Consider the following 21,934-nt stretch of genomic DNA (forward strand, 5'->3'; position numbering starts at 1 on the left):
CGGTATCGCAGTACTGATAAACTCCTTGCCACATGGTCCCACTATGTATATGCTGTGTAATGTTAATTGAGTGTAACAAAACTGATAACTGTCCCTACTGATGTCAAAGTGTTTTCAGCTCACGTCCCCATCACAGTTCTGTCCTCAAGGGGCTTTGACATGCCTGTGTAGCAACTCACCACCTCCAGTCATTTCAGTGAGGGGAGGGCGGCAGGCAGGAAGCAGTTTTGTTCATAGTGGCGAGGGTATGAAGTTGCTGCTGCCGAGAGATTCTGATCTGCTGCTCCAATTCCACCCTGTGGATCTCCTGGTTGCAGCCGCCCAGTTATGGCCAAATAAACACTCATATTTCTTGAGGTTCAAGCTGAGGAAGTGAAGTTGCTGCCATTTTTGAAAGAAGTTTAATAAATCCCAGACCCAAAATAAGTTGTAATTTTGTGGACAAAACCTGGGTAATTTATGGGCCACTTCCTCTGGTCCCTCATTGAACTTCTGATTCACAACCACTAAAATACTGTCTCTCCCCTCCTTGCAGCTTTCTACCATATTAGTTGTATTCCATTGCTTTTGTGACATTGAACGCGACAAACCAGAGGGATGTAATGGGGTCTTACACTCCCAATCTACTACAACACAACTGACAAGAAATTGATCCACCTCACTCTCCATAATGAGCTACTAGATGAACTGGTGCCTCAGGACATGGTCCTCAATCCCAACATGGACAGTGGCTTCATATTACTTGTTCCAGACTTGCTGACAACCAGTTGTGATGGTGCATATTTTGTTTTTTGAGTAAGTCAATTTACACCCTTAAAAAAGCTCTAGTGTTCTGCTCTGTTGTAATAACTTCTTTTTTTCCTCATAGGCTTTGCCTTGTTGGGCCCAAAGGTCACGGCAGCTCACCCACATACCAGAAAACCAGTTGTATCTCAACATCAGCCTCCTAAACAGGAGATTGAGAGGCAAAGGCAGGATTCCAAGGCCTCATTTAAAGTGTCTGTGGCTAATCTTTTTTCCACACATGGCACAAATCCATTCTGTAATTTGAATGTCTGAGCAAAACAAAAGCAAATGGAATCGCATTTCATCTTCTCAGAATTTCAGGCCTCAGTCACATGTGGAAAAACATCAAATTACTAATGACCTTTTCATTTCATCAGATAATGTCTTTGTGTCTGTACTCATCCTGTTAGACCTTAGTGCTGCCTTTGACTCAATTGACCTGCTACAGAGACTTGAACACTTAATTGGCATTAAGGAACGACTTAATGAACGACTTAATGACTGGATGACTTAGAACTTTTTACTGCTAAATTCCGATAAGACAGAAGTTATTGTGCTTGGCCCCAAACACCTTAGACACATTATCTAATGACATTACCGCTCTGGATGGCATTACTATGGCCTCCAGCAGCACTATTAAGAACCTAGAAGCTATATTTGATCAAGTTTTGTCCTTCAATTCCCACCTCAAAGAAGTATCAAAGAGTACCTTTTTTCATCTACTCAGTATCTCTAAAATTAGAAACAGTCTGTGTCAAGGTGACGCTGAAAAACTAATCCATGCATTTGTTACCTCTAGGCTGGACTATTGTGATTCTTTATCATAAGGCTGCACCAATAAGTCATTAAAAACTCTGCAGCTGGTCCAGAATGCAGCTGCACGCGTATTGACAGGAACTAGGAAAAGAGACAATATCACCCATCCAGAATAGAGTTTCAAATCCTTCTCCTCACTTTTAAAGCTCTGAGTGGTCAGGCTCCATCATATCTGAAAGAGCTCATAGTTCCTTATGAACCGATGAGCACGCTCACAGCATGCAGGTCTACTTGTAGTTCCTATTGTCTCTAAAAGTAGAATGGGAGGCAGAGCAATGCATCCATTAACCCAGACTTCTTGTTGTCTGTGCTCTCTCACCCTGCGGGTCACCAGGGGCTGTAGACGTTGGGTTTATCGCTTTCTGTCCTGGACCAACAACTCTCTAGCCCTGGCCCTGTGTTTCTCTCTCTTTTCTACCCTCCATCTCTCTCTCCTCTTATCCTCCCACCCCCCACCCCATTCCTCTCTCTCCTGTCCACCCCCAGCCACATTTCTCTCCTCCCCCTCTCAACCCCAACCGGTCAAGGTGGATGGCCGCCCACTATGAGCTTGGTTCCGCTTGAAGTTTCTTCCTGTTAAAAGGGGGTTTTTCTCACCACCGTTGCCAAGTGCTTGCTCATGCAGGAATGTTGGGTCTCTTTCCTCTGAGTTAAAGAGTAGGGTTCTAGACCTGCTCTTTGTGTAAACTGCCTTGAGATGGCTTTTGTTATGATTTGGCACTATTTAAATAACTAAAGATTGATTGATTGATATGAATCGGATCTTTACCAAGAGGGTTATCATTTAAAGGGACAAGTTGGATATTCCAGTCAAAGGGAGTCGGCTGTTACTTAAAAATGTGACCATTGTAGCATTTTGATGATGACTAAATACAACTACTGCTGTAACTATGATTGCCGATGCATGTGCCACCGAAATACTCGCTGAAAATGAGAAGAAGTATCAGGAAGGAAAAAGGCAGATTCAGACAAACAGACAACAGCTTAAGGCACTTGCCAATTTATGTCAGCAATCACTGGCCAAGACTGGCTAATAATTTATCCATCAGCCATTTCACCGAAGGAATTATTTCATCCAAACCTCTCAGACTTTTCAGTCCACCTCTGGCCTTTGAAGTGGTGCTGAGGAATATCTCATCAATGGAAGAACTTTGAGTGACTAATCAGCTTTCAACCCTCTGCTGTTCAGCTCATTTGACTTCATATTTCACCACTCACAAACTTTCCAACCTGATTTGAAACTTCAGATCAACGGCAGGTAAGTTCTGCTCAGGGGAGCAGCAGCAACAATCATTTCTTTTATCTCACATTGGATGTCACATTTTTGTTTTATTGCCGTGTGACCAAAGCATCATACACACAGGGTTTCAAGTGTCAGGGAGACACAGACACATGTCTAGGATATGAGTCACTGCAGATCTTGGCAATAAGACCTGCAGTCTAAATGCAGGAGATGAGCTGCTGAGTGAAGGCAGGGAAGGTAGGCTGGTGAACCACGTGGGTGGGGGCGGCGCCAATGCAACAAACATACCGTACTCATACCACGGACAAGGAGGGAGGGGAAGGAAGCAGTGATACAGGAAAACACATGGGGTTTTTGTCACAGTTTTTCCATTAACACAGATCTTCCAATGTGTAGTTTTTCAACTTGGAGTATGTTACGTCACACGAGAGTACAGGGGATTTTTAAATTTTGCACCTCCCTTAATGTAATTTTTTACATGAATGAAATGCTTTCCTTATAAATATATTTGGTTTTGTTTTATTATTAAATCATACTGATATTATTTCCTGTACATCTTATAGCAAGTATTCTAAGCACAGAAATATCTTTTTGAATTAGTTACATTTTTTGATAACTTATTGGGAAAAAAACACCATAGTCAGTGATGATTCTTGACACTTCCTGTCACTTCTGATTTATATGTTGTAAACAGTTGGTTACAGCACATCCAGCATGGATTCAATGGTAACAGGTGCTTTTAAACTCCTTCACTGAATTTTATAATTAAAAACAACCTCATTATTTTATTGTGTAACCTTCACCGCCATGTCAGCCATTTCATATTCTTCACAAACAGGAAGCTGTTTAGAGTTGAGACATGTTCTGACGTGCACTTGGATGAGTGATGTGTTGCACGGTTGTAGGTTTTTTCCTGTAAATCCAGTTGTAAAGAATGCTGGTGAAGATCTCACATCGTTTCCTGGTTTTGGGTGGTGCTAAAAGCAGTCATGAATTTACAAGTGATGTTACGTAGCATCCATGGAGAGTTAAATGATTCATAGACTGTGTTTTCTATTTTATAGTGCCTTTCTACCTTTGTGGCACTGAAAGCGAATAACACTCTTTGCCCCGTTCATCCTTTCATGAAGGGGTGGTCCCAGCATGGCAGCCGTGCTGGGACCATCCTCGTCATCAGGACCTTCCCAAGGGCATTTGGACACAGTCTCAAGGAGAAAAGGTTGTCAGAATGAGCGAGAGTGAACAATTTCTGTTTTCAGAAGTGTTTGCATTCATCATGTATAGTTGAATACTGTGGGATTCCAAGTTCAGGGCCAGGTTGTTACATTCCAAATGCTATAATCAGGATGCAGGTAGCTGAAAGGTCATAGGAGTGTTGCTTTTGCAAGTATTTTTTTTTTTTGCCTGTCAGCTTTCTGATATTTTTGGTTCTCACACGAAGAAGCCAACTATCAGCAATTTCTAAATTAGGTGTGTGTGTGTGTGTTTTTTTTATTGCTCCTCCACATTCCATATTAACTACACAAACTGGAAAATAATTGACTTTATAGCCAGAGGCAGCTAAGTGAGAATGTTAGAGCAATGACACATGTATGTATGTATGTATGTGTATGAACCACGTGAGTTGGGGTGAGGTGGGAGTCAATCTATAAGTATCATTGTCCCAGTGTCACTTGAGCCTTTGCCCTCAACTCAAGCTGGTCTCAGGAAATCTCGGCTGCAGGTGAGCTGAAGCATCTTGACCTAGAAGTTGTGACTTAGTGGGGGTTTTGCTCTACTGAAGATCAAATTTGGAATTATTTCAGCATTATTGACACTGACTTCAAGCTATGAGAATTGTTAATTTCTAATTTTTTTCACGGGAGCTGGTGATGATAGTCATGATGATATTGAATGAACTTTTTCCAGTGTTGTCCCTGGACGCCTTCAAGCATCACAATGTATTCCTGTCTACTCTTTGCTGCTCTCTGTGTCGGCTGCCTGGCGTCACGTAAGAAGTTCACCATTCTTAGACTTTCACATCTCTTGAACTAAGATGAGTCTGAAGTAGTTTAATTATTGTTTCATTCTACAGCTAACATGGAGTACTACTCCTACTCCGACGATGTTGGAGGTGGTAGTGGTACTTCCTTCTCCACAGAGGGGCAGGGTCGGATCACAGCCATCAGGGTTTGGGAGATCAACAGTCAGTACATCACAGGGTCAGTCTCTCCTCTCTGTTCATCACAGTACCAACCTAACATTTTATTGTGATCATCAGTCTTCCTGTCTTTGCTGGTTAACAGTGTGTTTTCTCTCTGCTCTCTTGCAGCATCCAGCTGCGCTACAATTACATTTGGTCTGAAAGAGTTGGTCGCGAGGTTAATGAACCAAAGGAAATAGAACTGTTTGATGGAGAGACCATTGTTCAGGTAGGAGATTCCCTGATACTGGCATGTTTTAGAATAAACCATCTGTACTATTATGTTTCTGAAAAGAAAATCTGCTCTAACAATGGTTTATTGAATATTATAATTTAAATGGTGCATTTGTTTTGATGTGATTTAATACATCCAAATAACATTTACAGACATTTATATTTGTACATTTATCAATTTACACAGTTAAAAGAAACAACAATAGTAGTTTATTATCTTAAATAGCTGATATACAGTATAGTGAATTAAATAATTGTAGAGACAGCCAAAGTAGAATGACACTGGATCTTTTAAAGCCGTATTAATAAACAGATGGCAGGCAAGAACAGGATAAATTTGAAGTAAACAGAATCACAGGAAGGTAAGCCAGTTGAAGTTAACATACGCAACAAAGACCAAATAATACTTAACTAATATATGAACAATTTGAACGAATCAGGTACATGAAAACAGGTGGGGAGAGCTGATTGTTGGAAAAAAAGAAAAAAACCTCAGAAGGAACAGGAAAAAGGGCAGGTTCAATGCGTTGATTCAAAGCTTAAAACCATACAGACTCACTGTTTAAGGGTGTCCTGGTCAAATGTATTTGGCTGGCTGTTTCCATGGTGCACCTATATATGATTTTGCAAATGTATGGGTGATTGGATTGGGGCTGTTTTTGAAGAGCAGGTGGAAGGACATGAGGGCAGGTGAACAGCAAGAGAGCTCGGGCTGGTGATGAAGCGATAAGGCACGGGTGATCCCACGAAGGAACCCGAAAGAACAGGAAGTAAACAAAAGACACAAGACAGCAAGAACTGGCAAAACTGGGTCAGACCAACAAAGGGCTGGGGGGTGTACACTACGAGACGTATTCAAGAAAACAACTGGAGAAAAACCTAAAAGTGTGGAACCGTGTCCACGCTAATTATAATAAATTCAAGTGTCCAGTACTGATCATCAGTAGTTCAAACAAGACTGTGGCACAGATTGTATTGAATTTGTTGACATGTTGAGGACTAAAACCAGCCATCTGCGTCAAGCTGCTCACGTTCTTTTGTTTATTTCAGATTTCAGGTAAATACTTCACCAACTACATCTATCAGCTGATATTTGTGACCTCCATGGGACGGTTTCTGATGAGCGGCCAGCCAACACAGGTCATAATCTTTTATATTTATGTTTGTTATATTCATCAGTGCTTTTAGCCGTATAGAAAATGGATGGATGGACTTTTGGTCATGTAGTAACTTCTGATGTTGCGTTACAGTTCTCCTTCAACTTCTACCCAACCCACCAGGAGGCGGAGCTCAGACTGCTGAGCGGCCGCTTCAATGGAAATGGGATTACCTCACTGGGAGCTCACTGGGGAGTGGTCAGAATGGATGGATACAACAACACCGACATGAGCATCTGATAAACTGAAACGCTGAATAACAATTCCATTATGATCAACATCATTTAATCGTGATGTTCAAGATGATTGAAACTGAAGGATTTTTTTTTTTACTTTTGTGAAACTTTGCAGTGATGAATTGTACTTTTAAAGATGAAGAAATGCCAACTGTTAGAACAAGACGTAGTAGATGTAGTAGAATGTATTTTCTTTGTATTTATAATGTGAGAAAAATAAAACAAATGTTGAATTTTCATCTACATGAAATCTAATCTTGCACTCGAAAGCTTTTTACCTTTTTTTATAATTACTGTGGTAATTTCACAAAATTCATTAATGCCTACATCGACTGCATGGATATCAATACTCTGAATAAGACACTGCCATACGAAGAGAATTTTCTGAGAACCTTAACTTGTCATACACGGAGAAAATAATCAGATTAGAACATGAGGAGTGCAAAGCTAGTTGCATTACCTTTTCAACTATGAAGTCTTATTTTTATCACAGTATTTTGTTACATGTACAGCATCAGACTGCTTTACGATCAGGTCCAGTTTCCAATGAGTCAGCACAAACCCAGATCTAGATACAATGCTTTGTGTTACTGGCAAGAATAATACCAGTCTTAATAAGACAGAAAAAAAAAATTCAATTTAAATTTCCAGAGGGAATCTCCAAAGTAGAAAGATGTATTCTGTAACAAACATAGAACACCTTAATTTAAACATTGTCTTGATCAAATCACTGCCGTCCGTGTAAAAGTAGTCATCGTTGTTGTTATCGTGTAGAAAACTATTTTCAAAAGTGAATAAAAAAGGCACTCAAATCACACAAAGTGTCCTAATATTGTGTTGGTTTTTTTTCATTTGTGCCCTAAACACACTTGACAGCATATCTTTTGTTGGGTTGATACCCCAACAGTGTATACAATCTTTAACGCGCAACAACATTATTGCTTAAAATATTTTTTGTTATAACAAAATTTGTCCAATTTTTATTAAAAATAATTTCATCCTCAATTTGTCAAGTGTCAAATAAACTGAAGAGCCTCCAGTGGCATGAGACTTGACAATGATTATGACAGATTATCAGTAAAAGATGATAAATCCAGCTAGAGCCAGACGCCAGCCAAGCTAACGGACTGCTGACACAATGACAACCTGCCAGCTGAACAGGGGACACACCAAGGGGACCGCAGTGCTTGCTAACTAAACGTTGGTGCAAAAATACAGGAAATAACACAGAAACAAAGAGAAGACTTCATAATGAAATGAACGGGAGAAAAAAAAAACGTATGCAAACAAACTTGCGAGATACACAGACTGGGAATTTGGTGCACGGATATGAAGGAGGGAACGCTCAGACTGGTTCAGATGGATTTCATCTTGGAAATCTGGAATGGCTGGAATAGCCTTTGGGAGCCTCAGCTGGACTGCAGTATTCTGACTATTTTCTTACTCAGTCATGGTAGCTCCACATACAGATGCACAACATGGTAACATGCTCGCTCTGCTTGATGTTAACTCTTGTATGGGTGCAACAGCATTCGACAGTTATTGTTTGTCTGTCTGTAGGTAAATTAGAATTGTTTTCACCCTGTTACATTTGGGTTTTAGGGACCCAGATGCAGAAACTGAGACGAGATGCAGTTCCACCGTGATTTATTACAATAATGCTGCTAAGAGCTTGTTGATGGAGGACTGGAGATTGAAGAATGTTGACCAGGAGTTTGAGCACATAGAGCGCTTGAGAGCTGAAGGCTGGTTCGGCAGCAAGGCATACCGGTAGCTCGGTTTGATCAGAAGATGCAGAAAAAGAGCACATCAGATACGTAAGGCTAAAAACAAGAAACAAAGGCGCAAGCACCACTCATGACTTGACCAACCTTAGCAGAACAGCTGGCACAGTAGTGTTGAAGAGACAAGGGCGGAGAGCTAGATGAGGTGGAACGAATGCTGGCACTGACCACACCCTCTGACAAACATGTGCACAAGGGCAGAAACAGAAAGAGGGGAAGGGGAACAGAACAACCAAACACTTGAATCAAACCAGTGGATCATAACTCATCCTCTGTATTTCTGAAATTTTTTTCAGTGACCACCAGAGTCTGTCATAATGGCTGGTCCAGCCATTTGGCCTGATCGTCGACTTTTCATCTAACTGCAGACAGCTATTTTTGGCTTGATGCCCAAACCGAAAGTGTAGTCGTCTCCATCATCTGCTGGGGGTGATACAGCACACGAGAAGAAGAAAGTTGCTCATTCATATTTTTTTTCACCAACGTGTGGAACGTTATTTCTTTTCTGCTGACTTTTACCTCTTGTGGACTCTACAAGCTGAAATGTCACTGATTTAATCAGTCAGACAACAGTGGGCGAATGACTGTGCTCTCCATTTCCTGTGGGGGGGGTGGGGGGTGGGGGGTGGATGCTGTTTGAGACTTTTATTGTCGCTGGTGGTGAAGACAGAAGGGTAGGGGAGTTGATTCCAGCGTGTGTAGGGGAGAGACCTGTTGATAGGGAATTAGATGCATTTAGCGGTATGCTCTAAAGACACTCTGTCACTCAACGGCTGCTGAGAGCATCACACAATGTCTCCAGCTCTGATCTCCAGCCATCCATTTTCTTCTGTTTATCCTGTCAAGGGTCATGGGGGGTGGAGCCTATCCCAGCGGCTACGGGCGAGAGGCGGGGTTCACCCTGGACAGGTCGCCAGTCCATCACAGGGCCAACACATAGAGACAGACAACCATTCACACTCACAGTCACACCTATGGTCAATTTAGAGTACAGCTCAGATCCCCCTTGCTTTATGTGAAGATTTGATAAAGTGAAACATTAATATAAGACAAAGTGAGGTGGATGCCACCACTTCCTGTTCAGATAATTGCACTGGAATGACTTACACTGCAAACTTATACATCAACACACACCTTAGACCCACACCACTCTGTTCTCACTCACCCAAGACTGTTTTATATCATTATAATCTATTCAGTAAGAGGAGCTGATACTTTGGTACCCAGTAGTGTGTTTGTCATACCTCAGCTTCCAACAGTACCCAGAATAAATTTGTTTATTTAAAGGCTCATTCCTCTCTGAGAAGCGTTCTTACGACCCAACCCTAAAACAGAAATCAGTTCTCTGAAAATATCAGTTATGAGGTTTCCTCTTAAAAATGCATTTAAAACATGTCTAGCTGAACCATGTTACGTACTTTGTTGCTTGAGTGTTCTCCAAAGATTAATGTGGGAGCAGTGGTGCCTTATAGCAGGAAGGTTCCGGGTTTGAGTCCCATCTGTCCCGGTATGAAGTTTGCAGGTTCTCCCCAAATCTGCATGGGTTTCCTCCAGGTGTTCCAGTTCCCCCCACTATCAAAGAGGTAGCTTCGGACAGTTGCTCCTGACTGTGGTTCTGGCAGAAGGCACACACACAATGGACCCAGCTACAAAGATATCTGTGCAACAGTTTGACACATTTGGGCTCTCGAATCAAGCCTCATACTAGGATTCACCCAGTCTTGCTCTCAGTTTACTGACACCACTTCATAGAAATTCAGATTATAGTAACAGCCATCATGTTCCTTCCTTCTTCCCTTGAATAGACGCGCATGAGAACATCAGGCATTCTATGCAGTTTACTTAAACAGAAGCCACTTCCTCACTTGCATAAATGTGCGAGTTGAAACAGTTTATAAATTTGGAATATTGATATGAGCCCAAAAGTTTATGTTACCTTTAGCATTGTGTCTCCTTTCTCAATTATCAAACTTGAAATCTGTTCTCAATCCATCATCTAACAGTCCTCTATTAGTTTCAGGTTGGGTAAAAATAGCCAACAACAGTAACTTAAGTAATATTCTATTCAACAGCAACACTAAAGGATCTGGATACTGTACTTCAGGGGAAGGGGGGGAAGTGAGGGTGGAAGCTGTTGGCATGACGATGGGACAAGATTGATGCTTCCATGTATCTAGGCTTCACACACTGTAAAAAGGTGGGCAAAATGAGAAGAATTAACTCTTAGCATGGAAGTGATTCAAGAATGGACCCCGGTACACACAGTCACTCACACACACCGACGCAGTCTGACTACACCACCTCCACTAGTAGCATGCTTACCCAACCATAGAGGCAGAGAAGCAAAGAGGGAATATAGACCTAAGTTAAGGTTAACAGGAGGGGCAATAACCTGTGGTTGACATACAAATAACTCTAAAACACATTGTCGTCTTACCCAAGATACATCCATCCATCCATCCACTGTCTGCCGATTATCATATTATGGATGGGTGGGGAAGGCTGCACGGTGGTGCAGTGGTTAGCACTGTGGCCTCACAGCAAGAAGGTTCCGGGTTTGAGTCCCGGCTCGGGCGCGGAATCTTTCTGTGCGAGTCTGCATGTTCTCCCTGTTCCTGTGTGGGTTCTCTCCGGGTACTCCGGCTTCCTCCCACAGTCCAAAGACATCAAGAGGGGACGAGGCTGATTGATACTCTAAATTGACTGTAGGTGTGACTGTGAGTGGTTGTCTGTCTCTATGTGTTGGCCCTGTGATGGACTGGCGACCTGTCCAGGGTGAACCCCGCCTCTCGCCCGTTGACGCTGGGATAGGCTCCAGCCCCCCCGCGACCCTTAATGTGTAGGAATAAGCGGAAGATGACGATTGATGGATGGATGGGTGGGGGGTGGGGGGGCAGCAGGCGTGAGGAGGGATTCAACCTGGACGGGTCGCCAGTCCATCCCATACATAGACATTCACCCTCACAGTCACACCTACGGTCAAATTAGGGAGTCAATCAGCCTCGTCCTCTCTTGATGTCTTTGGACTGTGGGAGGAAGCTGGAGTACCAGAGAGAACCCACACAGGAACAGGGAGAACATGGAGACTCCACACTGAAAGAACGTGGAAACTTCGTACTGCTAACCACTGCACCACTCTGCCACCCACCCAAGATACAATAAAATAGGAAAACAACTGCAACCAGGCATTATAAACAAGATCGTTACCATCACAACAAAACACACATTACCTAGGTCTCCTTTGTTTTTAAGCCAGGAATCCCCAACTGATCAAATTTACCTCAAAGTAAATCAACATTATGAGTGGAAACTGCAGACATTAAAATTGTACATTTCAGTCTTAGTGGGAAAGACATAAACACCAGCACGGCACAGACCAGTATGCTTCATTTCAACCTCTCCAGCCTCTATGCTCTCAACCTGTTATGAGGAAGTGGTCAGGTTTAGTGTTTCTGTCACTGTAAATTACAATGAAGGAAATGTTAAAGAAAGATGGTTTTCCACAGAGTCTCCATGTTCTTTCTGTTCCTGGGTGGGTTCTCTCTGGTACTCCAGCTTCCTCCCACAGTCCAAAGACATCAAGAGAGGACGAGGCTGATTGATACTCTAAATTGACTGTAGGTGTGGCTGGGAGTGTGAATGGTTGTTTGTCTCTATGTGTTGGCCCTGAGATGGACTGGTGACCTGTCCAGGGTGAACCCTGCCTCTCGCCTGTAGGCTGCTGGGATAGGCTCCACCCCCCCCCCCCCCCCCCGCAACTCTTCACAGGATAAGCAGTAGAAAATGGATGGATGGATGAATGGATTTCCCAAAGATCTTCAAATCAATCTGTCTGAAAACAACTTGAGAAAAATTGAACAGCATTTCAGCTGTGTTTTTCCCCTCAACTGTATTCATCCAACAACTACAGATTGTGTGGCCAGAAGGACTTAATTTATTCTCCCTCTTAATTGTTTGTCTGTTTGATAAGATGATTTTTGCTGGTATTTCACCACAAGTGTGATCATAGAAAAAAAAACTAATTTAAGGTTAATTTTAGGATGTTTATCACAGTTATGTCACACAGTTGAAGAAATTCTCTTCCACAATATTTTGCCTTTGTTATTAGTCAATAAGTGTGAAGTGTCTTTCCTGCAAGTCACCTTCATGAAAATGAATTCACTTCCTGGTTTCATTTTGGTTATGTTGACAATTGATGCATTGTCAGCGGCTAAACAAAGCAATGGAAGGGAATTACCCTTGGTGTTTGTGTGTCTTTGTGTTATTTGTGTGTCTGTGTGGGTTTTTGTATCTGTGAGTGTGCGTGATGTGGGAGGGAAGTGTGGATATAAGTGCCAGTGTCACTTCATGCTTTACCTGCGAATCAGGCTGGTCTCAGGAAATCTCAGCTGCAGGTGAGTGGAAGTTTCTTTGAATTATAAGAAATCTGAAAGCTTCAATCTGTAATACATCATTATGGAAACTAGTCATTATAGAATAATGATGTTTAATGACTTTTCCAGTGTAGTCCCTGGACACCTTTACACATCACAATGTATTCCTGTCTACTCTTTGCTGCTCTCTGTGTCGGCTGCCTGGCATCACGTAAGAAGTTCACCATTCTTAGACTTTCACATCTGACTGTTACTGAGATCTTTGTATGTAGTTTTTGAATTGAGTATTGAAGTATCTTTTTTTTTTTAATTCTACAGCCGTCATGGAGTACTACTCCTACTCTGAGGATGTTGGAGGTGGTAGTGGTTCCCCCTTCTCCACAGAGGGGCAGGGTCGGGTCACAGCCATCAGGGTTTGGGAGATCAACAGTCAGTACATCACAGGGTCAGTCTCTCCTCTCTGTTCATCACAGTACCAACCTAACATTTTACTGTGATCATCAGTCTTCCTGTCTTTGCTGGTTAACAGTGTGTTTTCTCTCTGCTCTCTTGCAGCATCCAGCTGCGCTACAATTACATTTGGTCTGAAAGAGTTGGTCGCGAGGTTAATGAACCAACGGAAATAGAACTGTTTGATGGAGAGACCATTGTTCAGGTAGGACATTCCCTGATACTGAATGACACCATCTGCTCGATTGTGCCTCAGAACAGAAAAAAAACTTCCTGACTTTGATCAAAGTCGTTTTGACTGTCATCTCAGTCCATGAAGTGCCCAAATACAATGGGATTCTCTCCTTTTATACAGAAATATGAACTTGTATATTACAAATATTTTATAATTATATTATTATTATATCATTTTTCCTTTCATATTTAGATGTTTTGTATTGATCAAGGAAATCATAGCAGTGGCATTTTTCCTACAGCATTAACTGTGCACTGTAAATTGTATCAGACTGTGCACCAACTTTACATGTCTAATCTGCTCACGTTGTCTTGTGTGTCTCAGGTTTCTGGTAAATACTCTTCCAGCTACATCTATCAGCTGATATTTGTGACCTCAATGGGAAGGTCTCTGATCGTCGGCCAGCCAACACAGGTCCTAATCTTAATGTTTGTGACATTCAGCTGGACTAAAACTTTGGTCATGTAGTAACTTCTGATGTTGCGTTACAGTTCTCCTTCAACTTCTACCCAGCCCACGAGATGGCGGAGCTCAGACTGCTGAGCGGACGCTTCAATGGACATGGGATTACCTCACTGGGAGCTCACTGGGGAGTGGTCAAATGGATGGATACAACAACACCGACATGAGCGTGTTTTAAAAGAAACTGAAACACTGATTACAAATCCAGTAATGATTAATACTTTTCATAACTAACATACTTTGAAGTTAATTTAAGAATGATAAATATGTGTCCTTGATATTTTTACACTACTGTGTTAAATCTCTTCAAGCAGCAATAGAAATGATTTAAAAATCATATTGTCCACTGTATATGGTCTTCAATAAAGTGTGTGAATGTGGTGGGGCGGTGGAATCAATGTTGACTGGACTATATGTTGTTTATGATACTGGTGAAAGGACGCATGAACATAAAGGATCCCTAGTATTGCGTGACATGTAGGAGTGTATCGCGCACACAAGGAAATGTTTTTTTTTTTTAACTGTGTTTCGTTCTTTGTTCAAAATGCAGAACAAAAGGTAATTGTTTGATTGTAGTTTCAGGTCCAACCCTTTGGAATCAATGTTTCCAATGTTTTCTGCACTTTCAGTCATCTATTATTTCCATGGTGTTACTATGTTGTGTATTTGCTCCATTTTCATCTGTTGTTCCATGCGCTATTATATGTCTTGTATTGTAATTCATTTTTTAAAAATGTCTATGAAGCATTTTGTGTTTGTATGTCTCCATAAATTAAAAAAATTATTTTCTTTCATAAAGCACAACATGATTTTTTCATTACGAAACAGAAATTCTATAAATTCAATCCCTTTCTGCAGATATGGTTGGAGAAATGTTGATCTTTTATGAAAGGTACAATGTTGATTTTTATTATCTTATTTCCCACATTACAGCGAGGTTACTCAAATGAATAAAAGAATGAAACAAACAAAATACGATCATGCAAAAGTAATTTAATTAAAAAAAAAAAATCAGCCTTGTCCTGCACTGCTGTTCGATTTCTCTCTGTGAGTTGGCTCCTCAGAGACAGTATTGCCTTCAACCGAGAAGTTATGAGACTAGTGATCCTCCTTAGTGGCTTTCCATGCTCGGTAGCTGAGGTAGCTACTTCCTGCATAGCATAGCGTGGTCAGAAAAGCAAAACACTGGAAAGAGTTCAAGGAAGAGTTAGGGAAAAGGAGAGAAGGGAAAGAGAGGAGAAGAATGCCATGGGATTAAAAATAGTAAACGGTAAACATCCTAAAAACAAAGTTCACAACACGTACACCCAAAAATTGGATGACAAAACTGAAATGGAAGAAAAAAAAAATCGTCATAATATGTTTTCATTAAAACAACAGAGAGCAGTCACCCGAAATTGCACATCACCCAAAATGTAAAACCTGCCGCCCGGCGATATGTAAGGCCCTCCTGTGTGAGGGTGTTCGGTGGTGGTGAGCACCAAGAGATCATTTTTGGGCATTTTGTGAGACAGGAGCCTCTTCTGTGAGGTTGGATTCAGACGAGGTATCCCTCCAGGGCATCGGTGAGCCTTGGGAAACCAAGGAGGAGTCACATTCAGGTACTAACCACTCTCCCACAGGAAGACAACACAAGTCGCCTAGATGTCTAAATTATGTCTAATTTGTCACTTTTTTTCCAAAACATGAACTTCAAGAACTGACGGCTGACTTACGCCTAGAACGTCAGGTGATTTTCACCCACAGGACTCTTTTCATGTCACTCTATAGGGTCCCCCATGGTACCTTTTGCATACAGTGTTGTACTTTACTATTTTTTGATTAAAACTATATTTTATCAGGAATATTATGTTAGGTAGGTGGCACGGTGGTGCAGTGGTCAGCACTATCGCCTCACAGCAAGAAGGTTCCTGGTTTGAGTCCCAGCTCGGGCACAAGCTCTTTCTGTGTGGAGTCTCCATGTTCTCCCTGTTCCTGTGTGGGTTCTCTCTGGTACTCCAGCTTCCTCCCACAGTCCAAAGACATCAAGAGAGGACGAGGCTGATTGATACTCTAAATTGACCGTAGGTGTGACTGTGAGTGTGAATGGTTGTCTGTCTCTATGTGTTGGCCCTGTGATGGACTGGTGACCTGTCCAGGGTGAACCCCGCCTTTCACCCATAGCCGCTGGGATAGGCTCCACCCTCCCCCCCCCCCTTAATAGGAATAAGCGGAAGAAAATGGATGGATGGATTGAAATCGAGGGAACAAGTTCTGTCTCTATGTTGGCCCTGTGATGGTCTGGCAACCTGTCCAGGGTGAACCCCGCCTCTCGGCCAAAGGCTGCTGGGATAGGCTCCAGCCCCCCCACAACCCTTAACAGGATAAGCAGGAGAAAATGGAGGGATGGATTATTTTGGGTAAAATATACCTGACGATAGTGATGGTGTTACTAATTGTAATGTTAGTGCTGTAGGGTTAATGCCTCTTGTATCACATCCCATGACAGAAATTATTGTAAGCTGACATCATGAATGCTTTTCAGATCAGTTTTAATAATATGGTTGATTGGTGCATATCAGCAACACTATTCCTGAATTGTTTTGGAGAGGGAAATAATAAAATACTTAATTTTAGTTGTTTTTTTTTTCACTTTGAGCTTCTTTTGCGTTCATCCTGTAGACTCTCTCCTCTACCATGTCTATGGATCATAGAAATTCCACTGATATTTTTAATATAAAGCTACATTTTTTTTATCAGATCACAGGCGTTCTCTTACTGCAGATGCAGCCCAGCAGTTGTAGTTGTGCCGCCCCCTAATGGCATGGTTGACTGAGAGCGCATCCAGCACAGCTGCCACCAGATACAGAGCTGTAGCACTACAGTTCACACACAGAGACTAGAGGGGACAGAGAAACACAAAGAGACAGAGACAGTCAAGCATGTGTGTGTGTGTGTGTGTGTGTGTGTGTGTGTGTGTGTGCGCGCGCGTGCGTGTATATCTTACCAGTGTAGTCCAGGGGATCTGTGATATCCTATTGTGGGCTCCAGTGAGGTAAAGAATAAACAGGCAAATGGTCAGAAGCCAGCACAAGATGGCCACAAACATCACCCAGCAGAGAGCAGACAGATTAAAGTACTCAGTACCCCCCAACAGAATCCACACCAGCATGCCACAGACCTACAAACAAAAAAGAATGAGGGGATAAATAAAACGTGTTTCCTGTTGGTGTGTTCCAGGTACAGATACACATAATGTAACCATAATAGTAACTCTTATTATATGTCACTTTTCAAAAACAAAGGGAGAAAATCCATCCGTCGACTTTCAACCGCTTGTACTGTTTTCAGGGTCATGGGGGGCAGGAGTCTATCCAGGTAGTTACTGGGAGAGGGAGGGTACACCCTGGGCAGTTTACCAGTCCATCTTGGAGCCACATGGAGAGACAGACAGACCTTCATACTCACACCTACAGGCAATCTAGAGCCTCCAATTCATCTGACTTGCATTTTTTTGGCCTGTGGGAGGCCCCAAGCAGACAGCGTATAAACTTTGAATAGAAAGGCTGCGTTGATGCTTTCCAACCTTGAACCTTCTTGCTGTGAGGCAACATTGCTAATCACTGCTCCGCCATGCAGCTCAAAGGTAGAAAGTGCTTTATAATAAAAAAATATATACAGCAAATAAAACAAATGAAATGATGTTTGCCTGCCTGAGATCTCAAGTCAATTATTTCCATTGTTGCGGGGCCCGAATGGCAAAGGCCTGGTCGCCTTTTGTGACAGGTCAAGCTTTGGGAGCCACTTGCAGGGCCCGAATGTGGTCAGTTGTCTGTGCAAAGCAGGACTATATCACTTTGGTGAGCATCAGAATAAAGCCCTAAATCAAAAATAACACCAAGGTCACAGGACTATTTCTAACTTTGTTAAACTTTTTTTAAAAGGCAAAACTGTTAACACTGCCAGCCCTGGGGACAGAGGGGAGAAATGTATTCATTTGAGATGTTGCAGTCATTCAGCTGTAAATGTTTTTCGATCGTTAAAGTAGGCAAAAACTGACATCAAGCTCTCTTAATTCATTGTTTAAGTGTTGACGAATCTCTTTTATTTTATTCATAAGAATTGAGATTTAAAGTCCATCTCCTCTGAAATGAAATGAAAACATTTGGCTTTCTATGAAATTCTGAGTGAACAAACACACATCAAAGCAACAATCCCCTGTTGATTGCATCCCTTAAATCTTTTGAAATCACGAAAAAGGATCTAAACATGAGACCAAAGAGAGAAACATAGAGGATTTTGAGGCGGTTGATTTGCCAAGAAATTTCAAAAGACCTCCACTAAATCAAAGGGGTGAAAGTAAGGGAGCTAAAGAAGCAAGATCCTACTGACAGGAACCCACCCTTCCTGTTCAACAACGAGACTCTTGCTGGATGTTTCGTGGGAGGAAAACATTTTCTCGTGTGACTGTTTTTCAACACGCGATCGCCTGTATTATTATGTAATCTGATTACTCACCGAGTTGTCCCTGTCACGTTGATAAATTGCAGTTCAATCAAGTAAATATCAAAGGCAACATGAACATCTGTCTGTTCGTTAATTTCCGAAAGAAGCAGCTTCAGGGCGTGTGAGTTTTCCTTTTTTTTCCTTGTTGTATTCATTTGTTATCTCTGATCGGTGCAACAGTGGCCTGCCCAGACCGCGTGGCAGCCAGCCAGACTGTGTTTAGAGAAAGGCTGTCCCAACTTTTTTCCTCAGTTGATTTGGAGAGGAAGCAAGACAATGAGGGACTGAAGGTAGCAAGAGTTGATTTGTTCTGTGATTTTGATTCCCTTCCCATTTTCATTAAAAATGAGTTTTTCCAGTTTTTCTTTGACTTTATGAAATGCAAATACTTGCTAGACAATACACTTTGACCTCAAGTCTGCTACTTTGAATACTTTCATAGTTATGTTCAAAAAAGGTTGCTTTATAGACATTAACAGAGTTTTCAATACTAAAAAATTACCTTTGTGTGCCCATGAAGCTTTGTACTATTCTAATTTACAGAACAGCGTTTTAACGGTCGAGTGGTGTGTGTATTTGCGTCTCCCAGGAAAAGGAGAGATACTTCTAACATTTCTATGAGAGTAAAATATTTCTCATGAAGTTCAAAATTACTGTGATTATCGAGCAGTTTATCAGTAACTTCAATAGTAACACCTTGCCAGCCCTATTTTGTGTTTTCTATCTGTCAAATTGCAGTTTTAATAAAACTAAACACCTTGTAACTCACTATCTCAGCCAGCAGGAGTATTCCTTTGGCAGTTGTGACGAAATGCCGGTCGAAGGCCAAGGTAGAGGTGGAGATGCTGCACTCTGGTAGTGAGTTGCTCCTGCGGGGCAAAACCACAGCGGCTCTCTCCATGGCGCTCTGATACAGTCTGTGTGCTTTCACTGAGGCTGTTGCTGTAGTCGAGGAAGTCCTGTTCCTGTCCCGGAATCCAACAAGGACACCCCTCTTTGAAAATAATAAATACTGTATTTCAGCTCACAAAGAGAGGGAGGAAGAGAGACGATTGGCCCCTACTGCAGTGCAGTTGCGACTGGTAGTGAGTGATCTAGTCCACTAGGGGGCAGTAGTTACACACAACCAGAGAGTGAAACTTCGCCAGAGGATGCGGCACAGTTCAGGGACAAAAGAGGTTGGGGCCAACAAGACTCACTGTGCTGGTGCTCTGCCAGCATTGTAGCCATGTATAATGTTGTTTCCCTTCATTTATTCAGCTGCAATAAAATAATGACAAATTTAATTAATTTCCAGACACTAAACAGAAGCAGCCTTGCATCAAGCATTTTGTATTTACAATGGAAAAACTTGGATAGCTGAATTTTTAGATTGTTAATGGAGGATATCTTTTGTAATGGTGTGTTCTTTTCCTCAGGGCAGAATAAAGTTTAGAACAGAGAGAACGCAGCCTTGATATATAACCTACTTGCATTTGTATTAAATCAGAGATATTAAACATCTTGGCTCTGGTGGCAGTTTTCCAGGAGGCGATTTACATTCTAAACAGAGCGATGGAAGTAACCAAATGACTATAAATCCAGTGCTATAAATCACAAAATAAAGCCAACAACAACAACAACAACAAAAAACAATTAAAAAAAACATTTCTTTCCTTCAGCACGTGCAAGCACAAAGATCAACAGCATTCACACTATCATGGTTGTGTTATCTTTATCGGACTGGTTATTTTACATGCTTTATCTTAAATCACTTGATAGACTAATTCTGCTCTCCTGAGCACATTCTGCTCTGGGCAGCAATACATCCTCTGCAGCAATCCATACTCTGCATTACTCTCCCCTGCTCTTATTGAAGCATTTGGTCAGCTTTTCTTACCCTCCACACCGCAGACTCTGGTTATCCAATACAGTGTAATATAAATGGCTAAGGCATCGGCCTGCGCTCGGAGACATTAATCCTTTTTCGGGATCAATTTGTTTTCTATATGAACGGTCTAACAGCTAATTATCACAGACAGACTGGGGTCGCTTCAGTTCCCTTCAATTCAGTGAAAATAGAACCAATCTTAATGTCATTCACTAATGTCAGTGCATATTTGTGATTATTTCTGGATCACCTTAAAAAGAGTGACGTCTCAGCAGAGTTGACCATGAATCACCTGTTGCGTATCTCCTCACTGACATTCAGCTGATAGAAATTCAGAAGACAGTGGAGACGTTATTTCCTGAAGATTAAACAGTCTTTTTTAGGGAAACCTGTAAAAGCAGACAATCCCCCAGTTATATAGCAGGTGCAACCCAACATAGGATGCCCTGAAGGGTTCCTCTTATCACTGATTATAAGTAGCATGGATAATTGAATATACGATAGATCTAGCACAGTCCTCATCATCGCTAATATCAATCGAGTTTGCTGTTACTCGTGTTACTCACTGTTACACACTGACAATAACTAGCTGCTTTCTTAGATTCTCTGCAGTAATTATGAGGTGGCTCTCCTCTGTTGTCTCAGCGGTTCAATTAAAATTGGGCTTCTCCTTTAATTTACTGAAATGCTGCAAAGGCTTGGAAGCACGCAGGTGATTCATGGTTTATCTAGGGGCATCCATTTCTATTTTCCTGCTTTTGTGATGTCTTTCAATGTCAGATTTCACACAGTCTTGCTGATCCCCTCGGCGAGAGTTATACAAATAATGAACATGTGGAAAGGCTGCAATTCTGCTTTAAAATAAATATGATGATGAGGACTCTAGGGTGAGATTAATTGAGTGCACCAACCATAACAAAGAATCATATGTTCAGTAAGGGACAGTAAATGTAAACCAATAACTTTGGCTTTGAAGGGCAATGTGGAGTTCTGTTGATTCAGTTCATTTAATTAAAATGATGCAGGGCCTATTTGTGCCTCCCAACAGTTAGACAAGTAATCATCCTCTCAGAGAGGTTTAATTGAAAATCAAATGAATAGAATTAGTTTCCACAGACTCCAGGGGGAATTATATCACAAAAAAATGTGCAAAGTTGTACCTTTTGTTGCTGGGTTTGTGCTTTCACTCTTTAATTTTGATTCAGAGAATGTGGAGAAAAAGAATATTCCTCCTCTTGAAACTAATCCTACCCCCCCCCCCACACACACACACACTTGATGTTCCCCATCTTCATCACCACGATGCATGTTCAGATTCTGCTGCTGTGACATGAAGCCTCATCATTGTCACCAACACACAGTCAGAAATTCAGGGAGCATTTACTGAAACGCCACATGCTAAGATGTAAATAACCTGAACTCTGCATGAACCCCTCCCCCATCCCCTCTAAACACGCACATGCACACACATACACACACACACACACGCACACACACATACACACACACACACACACACACACACACACACACACACTAATAAATGTGTGCAATCCCAGATGTGGCACTGTAATTGGCCACTGTGGCTTCCTGCTGTGGCAAAGATATTTTTAACACACAC

The 21,934-nt window shown here is 41.8% G+C and overlaps 3 protein-coding genes across 7 annotated transcripts; 2 read left to right on the plus strand and 1 right to left on the minus strand.

The window, feature by feature from the left end:
• Positions 1-13: 13 nt before the first annotated feature.
• LOC147253731 (zymogen granule membrane protein 16-like) lies at positions 14-7,399 on the plus strand. 2 transcript variants are annotated; one of them, XM_086219003.1, is made up of 7 exons: positions 14-775; positions 869-4,568; positions 4,754-4,835; positions 4,920-5,046; positions 5,157-5,256; positions 6,312-6,401; positions 6,512-7,399. In XM_086219003.1, exons 3-7 carry the CDS (start codon positions 4,784-4,786, stop codon positions 6,656-6,658), a joined length of 516 nt encoding a protein of 171 aa, XP_086075129.1. In that variant the 5' UTR covers positions 14-775; positions 869-4,568; positions 4,754-4,783; the 3' UTR covers positions 6,659-7,399. The 2 variants fall into 2 exon arrangements, with proteins under 2 accessions (XP_086075129.1, XP_086075128.1); XM_086219002.1 differs by lacking the exons at positions 14-775; positions 869-4,568 and having other exon boundaries at positions 4,615-4,835.
• Positions 5,398-19,407, minus strand: cmtm8b (CKLF-like MARVEL transmembrane domain containing 8b). 4 transcript variants are annotated; one of them, XR_015118587.1, is made up of 5 exons: positions 19,213-19,407; positions 16,945-17,118; positions 16,717-16,836; positions 8,958-9,149; positions 5,399-8,861 (listed from the first exon to the last, which is right to left on the minus strand). XR_015118587.1 is itself a non-coding variant. In XM_086218999.1 (5 exons), the coding sequence occupies exons 1-5, from the start codon at positions 19,342-19,344 to the stop codon at positions 15,057-15,059; spliced, it is 693 nt and encodes a 230-aa protein (XP_086075125.1). In that variant the 5' UTR covers positions 19,345-19,407; the 3' UTR covers positions 14,932-15,056. The 4 variants fall into 4 exon arrangements, 3 of the variants coding, with proteins under 3 accessions (XP_086075127.1, XP_086075125.1, XP_086075126.1); XM_086218999.1 differs by lacking the exons at positions 5,399-8,861; positions 8,958-9,149 and adding exons at positions 14,932-15,143; positions 15,350-15,529; XM_086219001.1 differs by having other exon boundaries at positions 5,398-9,149.
• On the plus strand, positions 12,682-14,823 carry LOC147253733 (zymogen granule membrane protein 16-like). The gene is made up of 6 exons (XM_086219005.1): positions 12,682-12,832; positions 12,941-13,022; positions 13,130-13,256; positions 13,367-13,466; positions 13,821-13,910; positions 13,988-14,823. Exons 2-6 carry the CDS (start codon positions 12,971-12,973, stop codon positions 14,123-14,125), a joined length of 507 nt encoding a protein of 168 aa, XP_086075131.1. The 5' UTR covers positions 12,682-12,832; positions 12,941-12,970; the 3' UTR covers positions 14,126-14,823.
• Positions 19,408-21,934: the final 2,527 nt, after the last annotated feature.

Source organism: Aulostomus chinensis, chromosome 11 (genome assembly GCF_037954235.1).
Source record: "Aulostomus chinensis isolate RoL2024-O1b breed Wild chromosome 11, RoL_Achi_v1.0, whole genome shotgun sequence".
Lineage (NCBI taxonomy): Eukaryota > Metazoa > Chordata > Actinopteri > Syngnathiformes > Aulostomidae > Aulostomus > Aulostomus chinensis.